The 17,673-nt window shown below is 46.2% G+C and overlaps 1 protein-coding gene across 1 annotated transcript in view; it reads left to right on the top strand.

Moving 5' to 3' along the window:
- The window catches only part of Setd7 (SET domain containing 7, histone lysine methyltransferase), a 77,538-nt gene that overhangs the window by 1,572 nt on the left and 58,293 nt on the right, over positions 1-17,673 (top strand). Inside the window, exon 2 of the mRNA XM_045130634.1 lies at positions 13,565-13,694. Coding sequence (XP_044986569.1) covers positions 13,565-13,694 — 130 coding nt within the window. The remainder of the gene's footprint in view (positions 1-13,564; positions 13,695-17,673) is intronic.

The raw sequence follows: 17,673 nt of genomic DNA, 5'->3' as shown, positions 1-17,673 counted from the left end.
TTCTCTAAGTCAACGTTATGTTCATACTGTGGGGGTCCAAAGGCTCTGGCTGAGTGGACCTCAGGAACCCTTCCTTGACTTTAAAAGTTACTTTTTGTGCCTCCTTGTTATGACGAAAATAGTAAAATAGAAGCTCTTCCAAGTTGTTAGGGCTTCGTTCCTCTGTGTAGAAAGATCACGTCCAGTTTTCATGGTTCCTGAGTTTGCAGCGGTAGACTAGAGCTTGAGAAATGATCTGCGGGTTTGGGGATTGCCTTGGGGTTGGGAGCTGGGCGTTTCTTCGTGGCCCCCGGGAAGGGTGTCCTATAGGGTGAGCACATCACATACATTATTGCAGTGAATCAGACCTCATCACAGCACGGGGCTGCCAGCGCCATGAATATTATGCTGGGACAGCTGCCTGAACCCGGAATGGCCTGGGCAGCGGGGAACACACAGTCATCCGACTGTATTTAACAGTAAACTGACTTTTTTTTTTCTCTGTGTTTTGTTTTTTTCAAGCCGGGCGTGTCACTTTGTAACCCCAGCTGGCTTCCAATTCGTGATCATCCTCCAACTGGGAGGCATCTCCCCTGGCTCTTTTTTTTTTTTTTTCAACTTTTATTTATCTATTTTACCATGCGGGAGATCTTGCCCTGAGTTTCATGCTTGCTAAGCAAGCAATGTAGCACTGAACTAAACACCCAGCCCTATAAATATTGAAAGTTCTTAAGACAATCCCAGCACGTAAGAGGCAGAGGTAGGAGTTCAAGGCCACTCTGAGACTACTTAGTGAATTCCAGGTCAACCTGGGCTACAGTAAGACCCTACTTCAAAAAACCGAAGAAAGGAAGAAACGAAAGAATGGAGGAAAGAAGGGAGGAAGGAAGGAGGGAGGGAGGAAAGAAAGGAGAGAAGGAAGGAAAGAAGGAAGGAAGGAAGGGAGGGAGGGAGGGAGGAAAGGGGGAAATCCTTAGAAAAGACAGCCATTTTACTGCACATCTATAATCCCAGTTATTAAAGACTGAGGCAGGAGGATTACTTGAACCCAGGATTTACAGCCTAGCCTGGGTCAATAGTGACAGTCTCTAGAAAAAAATAAAAACAAAATCTTACAGGCATCTCAGGCTCAAACTTGCACAATGCTGAGAGCTGTGTAGATGTGGGAAATTGCACCCTTGGGCCTCTCTCCAGCTGTTCTTGGTCTTTATTTAAAATCTAGCGCTCGCCTGTGAACTGGAATCAACTGCCCATGTTGTTTTCCTAAAGTGAAACCAGTTAGAATATCTTGGCACTTAGTCCTCCCAGCTCAAGTCCGTCTCTCAGCGCCCAGAGCCTCTTCTGGCTTTCATTGGCACCACTTTTGTCATCACTGTAATTGTTTAGCTCTTATTGCATACAGACTGCAGGCTAAGTGCTTCACAGGCATTGTGCATTCCGTCTTTTGAGGTGAGGACTAATATTATCTTCATTTCACCGAGAAGGGAACTGAGGCATGAGAAGTTTAAAACTTAATCCTAGGAGCTGGAGAGATGACTTAGAGGTTAAGGCGCTTGCCTGCAAAGCCTAAGGACCCAGGTTCAATTCCCCAGTACCCACATAAGCCAGATGTACAAGGTGGAGCATGTGTTTTGTTTGAATTTGTTTGCAGTGGCCCTCTATTTGACTCTCTCTCTCTCTCTCTCTCTCTCTCTCTCTCTCTCTCTCTCTCTCAAATAAATAAAGTATTTAAAAAAGAAAAAAACTAGAATACCTGGTGAGGAGGGGAGACAAGCTAGGTTTCCAAAATTCCTTTTTCTTTTCTAATCTTTTTATTTATCTATTTGCAGGCAGAGAGAGAGTGAGAGAAGAGAGGCAGAAAGAATCGGTGCACCAGGGTCTCTAGGCACTGCTAAATGAACTCCAAACACATGCATCACTTTGTACATCTGGCTTTATGTGGGTCCTGGGGAATCGAACCTGAGTCCTTTGGTTTTGCAGGCAAACGCCTTAACCACTAAGCCATTCCTCCAGCACTTCTTTTGTTTTGTTGTTGTTGTTGCTGTTGTTTTTTGGAAAGGCTCTCACTATATAGCCTAGGCTAGCCTGGAATTCACTATGTAATTCAGGATAGCCTTGAACTCAATCATGGATGACCTTGCTTTAGCCTCTTGAGTGTTGGGATTGCAGCTATGAGTTGCTATACCCAGATACATTTCTTATTTTATTTTATTTTTATTATTATTGTTTTGGTTTTATAAGGTTTTTTTTCTTTGAGGTAGGGGCTCCCTGTAGCCCAGGCTGACCTGGATATCTCACTCTGTAGTCCCAGGATGGACTTGAACTCAAGTGATCCTCCCACATCTGCCGCCAGTAGTTCCGACTAAAGGAGTGTGCCACCATACCTGGCAAATTTTCTTTAGTTGTTCTTTTATTTACGTTTTTTGTGTGTGGGGGGGGTTCAAGGTTGGGTCCTGTTCTAGGCCAGGCTGACTTGGAATTCACTATGTAGGCTCAGGCTGGCCTCAATCCTCCTACCTCTGCCTCCCAAGTGATGGGATCAAAGGTGTGTACCACCATGCCTGGCACATTTCTTTCTTTCTTTTTTTTTTTTTTTTTTTTTGAGGGGCGGGGAGTTAGGATCTCACTCTAGCCCAGGATGACCTAGAATTCACTATGTAGTCTCAGGGTGGCCTGAACTCATGGTGGTCCTCCTACCTCTGCCTCCCAAGTGCTGGGACTAAAGGTATGCACTACCATGCATGGCAACATTTCTTATTTTTGATGAATCAGTCAATGAAATGCTTAATAACTGAGCTGAGAGTCAACAATTAAGCATGATATTGGTGAATGGGGTTCTTTTTATTATTATTTTTAACTCTTCAGAGATTGTTTCTGAGAGAGTTCAGTGTGTTTCAGAAAAAAAAGACCTGTCTTTGGGGGAAAGAGAATTGAACTTTTAGCTTCTGCAGCACATCACTCTCTTTCGTTTTGTTCCTCATTAGACATTTACACAAGGGAAGAAGTTGATCTGTTCAAGACACAAGAGCAAGTGGCTTGTGCATCAAGATTATGCACCCTTGAACACGATGAATCTCTTTCAAGATAGAACTCAAACCTTGGTGAAGTTTTTGTTTGTTTGTTTGTTTTTATTCCATGTGCCCACTAGCTGGCCCATAAGCCCCTGTCTCCTCCTCCCCATTGCTGGGATTGCAGGCTCACACTACCCCACCCAGAATTTTATGTGGGTACCGGGGAATCGAACCTGAGTCCTTAGGCTTTGCAGGCAATCGCCTTGGCCACTAAGCCATCTCTCCAGCCCTGTTTTGTTTTCTGAGGTAGGGTTTTGCTCTGTTGCTTGAGGGTTTCCTGGAACTCACTGTGTAGCCCAAGTTGGCTTCAAGGTGGCAGCTATGATCTCCTGCCTCAGCCTCCTCAGCACTGACATGACAGGGGTGAGCCGCCATGTCTCAGTGCAGAATGGCAAATTGTTATTTTTATTTTTTAAATTTTTTTTTTTTTTTTTTTTTTGGTTTTTGAGGTAGGGTCTCACTCAAGCCCAGGCTGACCTGGAATTCACTATGGGGTCTCAGGGTGGCCTTGAATTCATGGCGATCCTCCTACCTCTGCCTCCCGAGTGCTGGGACTAAAGGCGTGCACCACCACGCTCGGCTTAGAGTGGTGAATTCTTAAAGGGATGGAGAAGCGCGGTCACGAGGGAACAGCTGTTTGCCACTGTCTGCCGGCTCCTCTGGGGAAGCAACAAACTCTGGGCCTCCCAGGCCTGACAACACCACTTCAGCCCTTAGGATGACATTTTTTAAATATTTTACTTATTCATTTATTCATTCATTTGAGAGAGAGAATAGGCACTCCAGGGCCTCCAGCCACTGCAAATGAACTCCAGATACATGCACCACCATGTGCATCTGGCTTATGTGGGTATTGGGGAATCAAACCTGGGTCCTTAGGCTTCTCAGGCAAGCACCTTAACCTCTAAGCCATCTCTTCACCCTGGGACTCTTATTTTTGAGACAGGATCTTGCTATGTAGCCTAGGTTGGCTTCAAACTCATGACCCTCCTGCTTCAGCCTCTTGAGAACCTGGTTTACAAACCTGGGCTATTTCACTTTTAAGAATATTTTCATTTATTTATTTGCAAGCAGAGAGAAAGGGGGAGAGAGAGAGAGAATGGGCACACTAGGGCCTCTTGCCACTGCAAATGAACTCCAGATGTATGAGCCACTTTGTGCATCTGCATCTGGCTTTACATAGGTACTGGGGAGTCGAATCAGAGCCAGCAGGCTTTGCAAGCAACTGCTTTTAATTGCTGATCCATCTCCCCCGCTCTCATCATGACTTTTTAAATAGAAACACTAGGAGCCAGATGTGGTGGTCCACGCCTGCAATCTCAGCACCTCTTCAGGGGCCTGAGGTAGGAAAATTATTGCAAATTGCAGGCCAGCCTCATCCACGTAGTAAACTCCAGGTCCGTTTAGGGCTGCATAGTGAGACCCTATCTGCAAAGAAAAAAAGAAACAAACATACACTTTGAGGCTAACAATTCCTAGCAGCTTGGGAAAGTGGCTGGGACAGGATTTCCCAAAAAGTTGAGCTGGGAGGGGAACAGAGATGTGGCCTATCCAAAGAATATTCATTCCTCTCTTGCTTCTGTTGAAACAAGAAGCTCAGAAGGAGAAATAAAATGTGGAGAGAGAGAGAGAGAGAAAGAGAGAGAGAGACGGGAAAAGGAAGCTGGGTCACAGGCTGAGAGCAAAGACAGCATGCTGAAACCCCCCCCCCCCCAAGTCCTTCTGAGCTGGGAGTGACAGGGTCAGAGCTCAGCCCCGGAAGTTGACATCAGTCACCGGACTGTCGGAGGGGCTGAAGCTGTCACCTCAGAGGCTCTTGTGATAAATAATCCAGATGTACACTTATAAGGGCAGGAACAAAAAAAAAAAAAAAAGGCATTCAAAACCTGGGAACATGAAGAAGTCACTGAGGAAAAGTGCTCAAACTGAGGAAATAGAGTCCTCGGATCTAGGGACCAGGATGAAAACAGGAGCTCAATGTTCTCCTGCCCTAACCACTCCCCTCCCCGCCCCCAAAGTAGTAAAAATGTTTCTCTGTTTATTTATTTATTTTATGAGAAAGAGACAGAGCCAGGGGGAGGGGAGAAGAGCACACCAGGGCCTCCAGCCACTGCTTGTGCATCTGGCTTTAGATGGGTACTGGAGAATTGAACCAGGGTCCTTCAGCTTTGCAGGCAAGCACCTTAATCACTGAGCCATCTCTCCATCCCCATGAATGTTTATGTGAATGGTCCCCTTACTGTCCTATCCTGCCTGTTTCTAGTAGGGCTATCCGTGCTGTGTACCTCAGACATTTGGGTGCACAGTCACCACCGAGGCCACACAGGAAAATAAGGACCCTCACAAGATATAGTTGAGCTCTTGCAAAGAATTACCCTTAAAAACTCAAATTCTAGCCGGGCGTGGTGGCACACGCCTTTAATCCCAGCACTTGGGAGGTAGAGGTAGAAGGATCGCCATGAGTTCAAGGCCACCCTGAGACTACAAAGTTAATTCCAGGTCAGCCTGGACCAGAGTGAGACCCCACCTCAAAAAACAAAAAAAAAATCAAATTCTAAGTAAAAGAGAGACTGATTGAGATGGGGAGGGGGTATGATGGAGAGTGGAGTTTCACAGGACTAAGTGGGGGGAGGGAGGGTCTTACCATGGGATATTTTTTAAAATCATGGAAGTTGTTAATAAAAAAAAAATTTTAAATTTTAAAAATAAAATATGTAAGCACGCAAAAAATATACCATCTCACCCCTTTCCCTACGTTCATACTATCACTTTACAAGATATTTCTAAGCTTTCCCTTAAGTCAGGTTTTAAACAATTTCATATGTTCAAATGTATGCCTGGAAAATGTTACATATTTACCAAAAAAAAAAAATCAAATTCTGAAGCCGGGTGTGGTGGCGCATGACTTTAATCCCAGCACTCGGGAGTTAGAATTAGAAGTAGGAGGATTGCCATGAGTTCGAGGCCACCCTGAGACTCCATATAGAATTCCAAGTCAGCCAGGGCTAGAGTGAGACCCTACGTCGAAAAACCAAAAGAAAAAAAAAATCAGATTCTGTTTTTCATAGCCAGTGTTACCGCATCATAAGAAAGACTGGTCTTTGTAGCCATAGTCTTGCTTGCTTTTTCTTTATTATTGCTGTTTTCTTTTTTTTTTCTTTTCTTTTCTTTTTCTTTTCTTTTGTCAGTGTTCTATCAGCAAAACCCACAGTATATGTCAAGGTCTCTTGCTCTGAGGGAAACACAGATCTCTTATGAGTAAGCGCAAGACAGTCACTGCCCAGTGTTTGATCCAAAGCAAACATCATAACAGGCCTGGATCTTATCAGGTTAGAGAAAAACTCTGTGCAGAAGTAAGAAGTAAGCCAAGGGTAAAAAATCTAACTTATGTCCATTTAGTAGATAATGATCTTTAGACAAAATGAATAAAATAGGCTTGTGAACAACATGTTACTTTTTTCTTTTTCTTTCTCTGACTACCATAAATACTTCAAATAATTTCTGGAGACAGACTGTGCCTTGCTGAGTCGGTGTTATGAACACAGAGCAGTCCTTTGGCTTAACTCGTCCTGCTGTTTGGGCCTGGTGCCCATCCTCTGTGCGGTGGAAACTGGACTGGAAGGCTGTTGGCTGACTCTGGCACCTTCTACGGTCTGAGCAAGGACTTGAGTTTTGCACTGAGTTAGGTAACACTGAGAGGGGTTAGGAATTTGCAGCCAGAATATGCTATTGAGAATCTTGGCAGTTATATGAGAATTATCTTGGCTTCTCTACCAGGAGCCTGGGCGTTGCTAGTTTTTTCATTAAAGATAAAATTAATAACTTCAAGATAAGCTATGAGAGAAGATAAATAATTGCAGTATACCATTGGGTTCACTAGTGAACAATTACTTACATGGACATAAAAATTGAAATTTGGGCCAGGCGTAGTGGCACACGCTTTTAATCCCAGTACTCGGGAGACAGTGGTAGGAGGATCGCCATGAGTTCGAGGCCACCCTGAGAGTACAGAATGAATTCCAAGTCAGCCTGGACTAGAGTGAGACCCTACCTCCAAAAACCAAAAAAAAAAAAAAAAAAATTGTAACTTGGGCTGGAGAGATGGCTCTGTATTAAGGCTCTTGCCTACAACGCCTGGGTTTTGACCAGGGTTCAATTCCCCAGAACCCACATAAAGCCAGATGCACAAAGTGGCGAATGTCTCTGGAGTTCGTTTGCATTGGTCAGAGGCACCCATACACGTGCTCTCTCTTTCTCTTTCCCTCTTTCTCAGCATCTCTCTGCTTGCAAATAAATAAATATTTATAAATTGAGATTTATCTTGGTTTTTTTAAACATGTCATTTTCATCAATGTATATGAGTGGTGGTGCACTCCTTCAATCTCAGCACTCAGGAGGCAGAGGTGGGAGATTTAGTGTGAGTTCGAGGCCAGCCTGGGACTACATAGTAAATTCCAGGTCAGCCTGGGTTACAGTGAAGCCCTACCTGGAAAAAAACAAAACAAACAAACATGGAACTAGGTTCCAACTTTTTCGTAATTTGCTTTGAGTGTGTTCGCTCCCACATCTCCTTTCTGCCCTTCCCCTGTCTCATTGGTGCGCCCCTCCCATGTCCCTGTTACTTTCACTGCTAGCTTTCAGAGGTTGCCTCATTCTACCCCCAGTTAAGCCATCTCACTTGCCCTTCTCTGGAGAGAAGCTGAATTAGTGGGTGTGAGGAGGAGCTTTCAGAGACTATTCACACATTGTACTGGTTGACATTTCTCTCTGGCAGGTCACGTGGCCCTGCATCCTCCTCTGTAAGACGCAGGGCAGACCGGTGGGGTTTAAAGTAGGCACAGGAAAGCACTTCATCCAATGACAGGCACACAGTGACTTCGTGACTGTCTGTTCTCTGCATAGCAGTTTTCGTCTCCATTAAGTTGACTATTAATGTTGTGACAAAATATCACATGATTTAACTGTCCAAACAGTATTTAAATAAGGATTATGCCAGGATTTTTTTTTTTTATAGCTCGAATGTTGAAAAGAGACATGGGTATAGCAGCCTAGCTTTCCTTTGTTTGGGAGGCCTTTTTGTTATTACTGTCTTGACTGGGGCCAGGGGCTTTTGTCTTGTCTTCTGGTTTTTGTTTTTTTACTTTTTAAAAATATTTTTATTTTACTCAAGAGAAACACGGAGAAATTACAAATTTCACTTGTAAGCAGAGAGAGAGAGATAGGAGAGAGAGAGAATGAGTGAGAGAAAGAGAAGCTGGGCATGCCAGGGCTTCTGGCTACTGCAAACAAAGTCTAGACACATGGGCCACTTTGTGTGTCTGGCTTTATGTGGGTACTGGGGAATCAAACTCAGATCATTAGAGTTTGCAACCATCTCCCCAGCCCTTAATTTGTAGTTTTGTTCATTGATTACACTCAAGGGTACAAGAGAAGCCAAGTCAAGAAGGAGACCCTGCTGTGATCGGACTTCAGAACTTGTACAAGGAACCTCAAAAGACTGTCAGGGGAGGACCACATAGCCACACACCTGCCTCTGCATGCATCAAGCCACCCCTCATCAATAGTTCTCTTTCGCCCAGGGAGGTGAGGAAGTGACAGGACTCTTCTCCACTGGCCGCTTGAAAGGTCCCTCGTGGGTCAGGGGTGAGATTTCTATTGCCATCTCAGCTGGGATCAGTACCTCTAAGCGCTTTAGCGTGATACATCACATCACACCTCTAATTCTTCTCAGACATCTAAGTTCCAGGGCTGAGGCCCCACTTTCAGTGCTTTGAAATAGGGCAGGGCTAAGGGAAGGTGGCATGAATTTATACTGAGATTTTTTTCCCCCTTAATGTTCATACTTATTGTTTATTTAGGTCAACATTTCTCTTGTTCTCAAGTGGAGTAACAAATCTGTTAACATTAACTTCGCCAAGTCTAAAATACGTAAACTGTTTTCCTTGACGAAAGTATTACCGACAAATCAGTAAATGCTCTCAGATGAGGCTAACCTAATTATTCTGATATTTATACTTAAATCAAAAGTAGGACACTAAATTCATAGGAATGTTAATGGCTGTATTTAATTTGAGCCCAACATTTCATGAAAGAAAGCTTTTAGCCCTACACTGAGTGGGTTTTTTGTTGTTTTTGTGTGTGTGTGTGTGTGTGAAAAGAAAAAAGGTGATTGGTTTCAATGACAGAAATGTCATCAGGAGGTATTTAGAAAATAATTGTCCAAATTGCTTCGCATGACTCAGGGGTCTGATTTATGTCATGTACGTTGGTTTTTATACAGAAAGAAACCAAGTGAAGCCTGTAGTTCCCTCTTGACCATTCGTTTCCGGCCTCATGTAGAAAAGGAAAGGAGTGTGATGGCTTGAAATAGCCACATGTCATTGTGCTGTGTTCTAGGTCACCCATCCTGTATGGAGTCAGATGTAGCAGTGAAGCTTTGGATTTCTTTGCTGTTGTTTTTAAATATTTTATTTAATTATTAGAGAGAGAGAGAGAGAGAGAGAGAGAGTGAGTGAACCGGGCGTGATGGCACACACCTTTAATCTCAGCACTCGGGAGGCAGAGGTAGGAGGATCACCGTGAGTTTGAGGCCACCCTGAGACTACAGAGTGAATTCCAGGTCAGCCTGGGCTAGAGTGAGACCCTATCAAAAAAAAAAAAAAGAGAGAGAGAGAGGCAGATAGAGAATGGGCACACCAGGACTTCTAGCCACTGCAAACAAACTCCAGATGCAGGTGCCACCTTGTGCATCTGGCTTATGAGGGTTCTGGGAACTCAAACCTGGGTCTTTAGCCTTCGCAGGCAAGCGCCTTAACGGCTGAGCCATCTCTCTAGCCCTGTTTGCTGTTGTTTTATGTTTCAACACTCAATAACACAAATGAAGAACATTTTAGCTATTTGCAAGAGTGCTTACTTGCCATCTCCATCTCCAGGTATATATCAGTTACCTTCTTGTTGCTGGGACAAAACACCTGACCAAAAGTGGCTGGTGGAAGGAAAGGGTTGATGTGGCTTACAATTGGGAGAGGAAGCACCAGCAGGGCAGGGGAGAGCATGACCGGGCAGAAGGCTGTCACTGTCTGCACGGAAGTCACCTGGATGAGCTGAGCAGCACATCTTGCCACAGCAGGTGGCAAGAAGCAGCAAGAATGAGCTGGAGACTGGAGAGATGGCTCAGCCATTAGAGGCACTTGCTTGCAAAGCTTACTGGCCCTGGTTTGGCTCCCCAGGACCCACATAGAGCCAGATGCACAAAGTGGTATGTGCATCTATCTGGAGTTTACAGTGGCAAGAGGCCCTGCAGTATATCCTCCCTCTCTCTCTCTCCTCTTGAAAGTAGATATATATTAAAAAAAAAAAAAGAAAGAAAGAAAGAAATGGGCTGGAGAGATGGCTTAGCGGTTAAGTGCTTGCCTGTGAAGCCTAAGGACCCCGGTTCGAGGCTTGGTTCCCCAGGTCCCACGTTAGCCAGATGCACAAGGGGGCGCACGCATCTGGAGTTCGTTTGCAGAGGCTGGAAGCCCTGGCGCGCCCATTCTCTCTCTCTCCCTCTATCTGTCTTTCTCTCTGTGTCTGTCGCTCTCAAATAAATAAATAAAAATTAGAAAGAAAGAAAGAAAGAAAGAAAGAAAGAAAGAAAGAAAGAAAGAAAGAAAGAAAGAAAGAAGGAAAGAAAGAAATGAACTGAGCTCTGACAAGGGGGAAGCCGGGCTACAACACCAAAAGCCCACCCGGCAACACACTTCCTTCGTCTAGCAAGGCTCCACCTCACCCAAATTGCCACCATCTGGGGACCAAGCATTCGGAACTGATAAGGCTTTGGGCTACATCTCACCCAAAATACCACACCTTGTAAGAGATGGAGAATATAAATCCCCACCCACACACACACACAGAGAAATGCTAGAGATTAAACTCAGGATCTCACCCACAGCTTACAAGCACTGTAGTACTGAGCTATACCCTCAGCCTGACACAATTCTTTTTAAAAAATTATTTATTTATTTATGAGAGAGCAAGAGACAGATAAAGAGAAAGAGAGAATGGCTGTGCCAGGGCCTCTAGCCACTGCATATGAAATCCAGACACATGTGCCCCCTTGTGCATCTTGCTTTATGTGAATCCTGGGGAATGGAACCTATATCCTTAGGCTTCACAGGCAAATGCCATAACTGCTAAGCCATTTCCCAGGTCCCCTGACACAATTCTTTATCATGCTGGAAGAAGTTGTTTTAGGAAGTTAAAGCACTCACTGTGGTATTTTTTTTTTATGTCTGAGAGCCATCTGGAAATGACATTTTACTGTTCCACATCCCTGCATTGCATAGAATTTAGTAGTTTCATCCAGCATCCAGGTTGTTAACCCAGGAAGGATCCTGGAGAATGACTATCTCAATTTTCACCCACCCCTGCAAAATCAACTCACCCAAATGAATGAGGCAATACTGATGAGGTGGTTCCTGGGGGTGTGGAACCCACAGGTGGTCATGAGGAAGGTAAACACTGGCTGTAGACACATGCATTAGACTGTGCAGTCTGTGACCCAGGATGAGCCCAGAATCCAAAGATGAGATAATGACTGTTCTTCAGGTACAAGATCACTAACTCAGTGGGGCGGGGGGGGATGCTTCTGGCTTCATTAAAAATGTAATGGGCTGGAGAGATGGCTTAGCGGTGAAGTGCTTGCCTGTGAAGCCTAAGGACCCTGGTTCGAGGCTCGATTCCTGAGGACCCCCATTAGCCAGGTGCACAAGGGGGCGCTCCGGTCTGGATTTCCTTGGCAGTGGCTGGAGGCCCTGGTGTGCCCATTCTATCTCTCCCTCTTTCTCTCTCTGTCTGTCGCTCTCAAATAAATAAATAAAAATAAATATTTTTTAAAAAAACATAAGCTTCTAGCCGGGACATGGTGGCACATACCTTTTTTTTAATTTTTTTTGTTTATTTATTTATTTGACAGCAACAGACAGAAAGAGAGAAAGAGGCAGAGAGAGAGAGAGAGAGAATGGGCGCACCAGGGCTTCCAGCCACTGCAAATGAACTCCAGACGCGTGCGCCCCCTTGTGCATCTGACTAACGTGGGTCCTGGGGAATTGAGCCTCAAACCAGGGTCCTTAGGCTTCACAGGCATGTGCTTAACCACTAAGCCATCTCTCCAGCCCAGCACATACCTTTTAATCCCAGCACTTGGGAGGAAGAAGTAGGAGGATCACCATTAGTTGGAGGCACCCTGAGATAACAGTGAATTCCAGGTCAGCCTGAGTTAGAGTGAGACCCTACCTAGAAAAAGGGGGGGCGGGACATGTAAGCCTCTGACACATTATGGTGGGGGGTATGAAAATGTTATAACTAAACATTCAATGCTGAGTGATTTTGTAAACAAAGCAATAAGGATAAGCCTAAATTGAAGGTTAGGACTTTCAGTCCATGAGGGATATAAACAAACATTAGAGCAGTATTAAAGATAAGGCTGTGGGGGCTGGAGAGATGGCTTAGTGGTTAAGGCCTTTGCCTGCAAAGCCAAAGGACCTCGGTTCAATTCCCCAGGACCTACATTAGCCAGATGCACAAAGTGGCACCTGCGTCTGGAGTTTGTTTGCAGTGGCTGGAGGACCTGGTGTACCCATTCTCTCTCTCTCAAATAAATAAATAAAATATAATTTTAAAAAAGATATGGCTCTGCCGTTTGTTAACCAAGTCTAGCATATAACCATGGAGTTTCCAGACTGGGTATCAGCTCTGCACTGTCGTAGATGATATATAAAGTTGTGTTGCACACTCACATGAAAGATCTGAGCAGTTGGTCACCATGACAGGCCCAGGCATGCGACAGTAAGATTACGTTGAGTCCTCCCCCCCCCCCCCACGTTAAGCACGAGGAGCCGGTGGGCACCCGTTCAGGTATGAGACGTGCAGGGTGCAGAAGCGCTGCACAGAATACAAATCAAAGTCCCGAGTTCTGCGCGAAGCCAATCCCATGCGGTGGCTGTGTGTGGCCCCGCGGGCTCCCCACGCGTGCAGAGCAGGCGGCGCCAGGCAGCTTTGCACGCTCGGGCCGGGGACACGGAGGCCTGTGGCAGCCCCCGGGGTGGCCTGGCAGCACCTGGGCCGAGGCTGGTGTTAAAGTGTGTGAGGTGGTTTGAATTGAATAGATGGCCCCCAATATATTCAGGTCTTTATTGTCTGTAGTTTGTATCTGCTGGATACCTGGATGGAGACGATGTCACTGGGTGGATCTTAAGGTGTGGTGGTGGGTTTCAGATTTCAATCTAAAGATGTGCAAAGTGTGCCTAGCTGGAGTTCCTGAAGTGTACTGTGCTGTGTGGCTTTAGGCTTGTGCTTCTCTCTCTGCTTGGTCCTGTGAAGGCAGGCCAGCTGCTTCTGCCATTATGGAACTTGCCCTGGATCTGTAAGCTTCAATAAATATCCCTTCCTCCATAACTGTGCCTGATCTGGAAGCTCATCCCAGTGAACCTGAAGCTGTCTGATACAGTGTGTTCGTGGTCCGCTCTCCACAGGGCACCTGGATGATGACGGGCTGCCGCACGGCTTCTGCACTGTCACCTACTCCTCCACGGACAGATTCGAAGGCAACTTTGTGCACGGAGAGAAGAATGGACGGGGCAAGTTCTTCTTCTTCGACGGCAGGTAGCGCACGCTGTTTGGCTTGTTTGGGGATGGGGTACGCAGCTGTTTCGCAGGAAGGAGTGATGCAAATGAGAGAAGTCAAGTACGGGTTTGTGTTCACCTTATCCGCACGGTTAGAGGAACTCCAACGCTGGAGGGTCAGGAGTTCAAGGGCAGCCTGGGCTACACATTGCCTGGCATGGTGGCGCATGCCTTTAATCCCAACACACTGAAAGTGGAGGTAGGAGGATTGCTGTGAGTTCAAGGCCAGCCTGAGATAACATAGTGAACTCTAGGTCAGCCTGGGCTAGAGTGAGACCCTACCTGGAAAAAAAACAAAAATTAAAATAAAAAAGCGGGCTGGAGGGATAGCTTAGCGGTTAAGCGCTTGCCTGTGAAACCTAAGGACCCTGGTTCGAGGCACAATTCCCCAGAACCCACGTAAGCCAGATGTACAAGGTGGTGCATGCACCTGGAGTTCATTTGCAGTGGCTGGAGACCCTGGCATGCCCATTCTCTCTCTCTCTCTCTCTCTCCCTCTTTCTCGCTGTTGCTCTCAAATAAATAAATAAAAATAAAAATAAATTGTTTTAAAAAAAACAATTTTTTGTTAACTTTTTATTTATTTTATTTGAGAGAGAGAGAGAAAGAATGGGCGTGCCAGGGCCTCCAGCCATTGCAAACGAACTCCAGATGCGTGCGCCCCCTTGTGCATCTGGCTAACGTGGGTCCTGGGGAATCGAGCCACGAACAGGGGTCCTTAGGATCCACAGGCAAGCGCTTAACCGCTAAACCATTTCTCCAGCCCCCCAAAAAAATTTTTAAGTAAGTAAAAAGAAACAGGCATGGTGGTGGGCCACTATCATCTCAGCACTAGGAAGGTGAGACAGGTGGATACCTGGAGTTCAGTGACCAGCCAGCAGCCAGTGAGAGACCCTGTCACAAAAAAAGGTGAATGAAAAAAAAAAAAAAAAAAATATATATATATATATATATATATATATATATATATAGTGCACACAGCAATCTCAACAATCTCAACATGTGTGCACTGCTTTGATGACTGAGAAATGACAGTGATGTCCAAGGGGAAGTCACCCTGGGGTGCGCGGAGTCCAAGGTGTGTTTCATTAACCAACACTCTTCCATGCTGGATTCGGGGGGGGGGGGCCTCATCTTGCCATGAGTTCCTTCCAGGGCCACCCAGTTGCTGGCTGGGTCTCACTTGATCCTTCAAGAGCTATAATGCAAATCAATGAAGTCACGCGGTGGACGGGGTGGCGGAGAGGCAGGTCCTTTTGGCTGGTGTCCAGTTTTCGCAGTTCTCTTAGTGATGGATTCGCGCCTTTTTCCGAGCGCTGTGCACGCTTTGCTGAATGCAGTCCACTCTTGCAGTGGCCTCCAGGGTCTTCCTTCTTGGTGTCCTGCACAGCTTTTCAGCCACTCGGGAGGTTCTGCAGCTCCATGCCTTTCTCAGTGCCTTCCCCATGCCCACGAAATTGCTGGAGAAAGTACTCAGCATGACACCACCTCACTCTCCACCTGAGACACACAAAGGAGCCTTCCACGTCAGACCACAGAGTTAAGCTGCTTGTCTTTGATGTGCATAGTCCTCTTCCATGATACCTTCTTTTTATTTTTTTTTTACCTTTTTTAAAATTGGATTTATTTATGAGAGAGAGAGAAAAAAATGGGTGCACCAGGGCCTCTAGCTACTGCAAATGAACTCCAGACGCATGTGCCACCAGGGGGTTCTGGGGAATCGAACCTGGGTCCTTAGGCTTCTCAAGTAAGGTCCTTATCTCCTAGGCCCAGGTGACACCTTCTTGCTGCTGTCTGTACCAGCGTCTCCCTCAGCATGCCTCTATTAAGAATGCTCGCTGTCATCCTGTGTGGGGGTGCCGTGTGACAGAGGCTCCTTGTCCCTGTGCTCTGGGTGACAGGCGGGACTGGCCAGAGCCCTTTCATCATTCAGGAAGAGATGAGGTGGCACTGATCCAGGCTTCCAGAAATGTCTTTCCACACAAACTAGCTTCAGAAGCAAGGGGACTGATCTCCCAAGCAGCTACAGGAAGTTGGAGCTGCGGAAGCTTTTTTTTTTTTTTTAAAGTTTTTATTAATTTATTTGAGAGCGACAGACACAGAGAAAAAGACAGATAGAGGGAGAGAGAGAATGGGCGCGCCAGGGCTTCCAGCCTCTGCAAACGAACTCCAGACGCGTGCGCCCCCTTGTGCATCTGGCTAACGTGGGACCTGGGGAACCGAGCCTCGAACCGGGGTCCTTAGGCTTCACAGGCAAGCGCTTAACCGCTAAGCCATCTCTCCAGCCCGCTGCGGAAGCTTTTGTCCACACTCAGCAGAAGCGGGATCTAGGAGTCTGTGGGAAATAGTCCGAGTCCCTGTACTCCTGACAATGACAGTGGGCCAGAGTTTCCTAAAACTAAGGGATGCCCTTGGAAAAGGAGTGTCTGGGCAGGCAGCTGACTGGTGATGGCAGTGACTGACATGTGACCCAAAACCCCTTTTCTGTGATGGATTTTTCAGGGTTTTTTTTCAAAACTTATTTTTATTTTTTATTTCGTTTTTATTTATTTACTTATTAGAGAGAGGAGGGGGGAGAGAATGGGTACACCAGAGCCTCTGGCCGCTGCAAATGAACTCCAGATGCATGCGCCACCATGTGCATCTGGCTTATGTGGGATCTGGAGAACTGAACCTGGATCCTTAGGCTTTGCAGGCAAGTGCCTTAACCATTAAGCTTCCAGCCCAGTTATTGGTGTTTTGAAGTAGGGTCTCACTCTAGCCCAGGCTGACCTGGAATTCACTATGGAGTCTCAGGGTGGCCTTGAACTCACGGCGATCCTCGTACCTCTGCCTCCCGATTGCTGGGATTAAAGGCATGTGCCACCCACCGGGCTAGGGTGGGTTATTTTTATAGGTGATAATAATAGTTCCTAAATCCTCTCATCTAAGAAGGCAAAGAAAGGAATAAAAGCTCATCATCAGAGCAGGATGTGGCACGCCCGCCTGCCTGCAGGGGGCAGAGCAGGCGCCTCAGAGGCTGGCTGGTTGCTGGCATGGATGCAAAGTGACTGGCTACCGCAGTTCTGCTGCTGCCCTGACCGCCTGCCGGCCATGATGGACTGCAACCCCAAACTGCGAGCCAACCTGCACCCTTCCTTCCGTAAGATGCTTTTGTGGGATACTTTTGTCATAAAAATGAGGACATTATCTTCTGGCTTTGCATAGCTGATATACATGAGTGTTAATGGACTAGATTGAGTGAACCAGTTTGCCAGGAATGAGGTCCATGTTAGACCCGTGGGTAATCAGATGAGGTCCAAGACTTCCTGACAGCCCCCTTTCCTCTGCCTAACTGGCTACTTCAGGCCCTAAGCAGCTCTGTCATCCAATGTGCTGGACACATGCAGTAATTTTCATGCATATTATAATACGAAAAACGAGGGCTGGAGAGATGGCTTAGTGGTTAAGCGCTTGCCTGTGAAGCCTAAGGACCCAGGTCGAGGCTCGATTTCCCCAGGACCCACGTTAACCAGATGCACAAGGAATCGCACGTGTCTGGAGTTCGTTTGCAGTGGCTGGAGGCCCTGGTGCGCCCATTCACCCCCGCTCTCCCCCCCCCTTCTCTCTCTGTCTGTAGCTCTCAAATAAATAAATAAAAATAAACAAAACGAAATCGCTAGGTCAGGTTGAGGCACAAACCTAATAGCCACGTAGGCTAGAAATAAATCCATTGACTTGGGCTGAAGAGATGGCTCAGTGGTTAAGGCATTTGCCTGCAAAGCCTAGTGACCAGGGTTCAGTCTCCCAGTCCCCTTGTAAAGCCATATGCACAAAGTGGTACATGCATCTGGAGTTCATTCGTAGTGACTGGAGGCCCTGGCATGCCCATTCTCTCTGTCTCTCTGCTTGCAAATAAATAAATAAATAAATAATATTTTAGGGCTGGAGGCCCTGGCGCACCCATTCTCTCTCTCTC

This window comes from Jaculus jaculus, chromosome 12, assembly GCF_020740685.1.
Source record: "Jaculus jaculus isolate mJacJac1 chromosome 12, mJacJac1.mat.Y.cur, whole genome shotgun sequence".
In the NCBI taxonomy this organism is placed as follows: domain Eukaryota; kingdom Metazoa; phylum Chordata; class Mammalia; order Rodentia; family Dipodidae; genus Jaculus; species Jaculus jaculus.
This window is presented reverse-complemented; position numbering and strand designations above follow the sequence as displayed.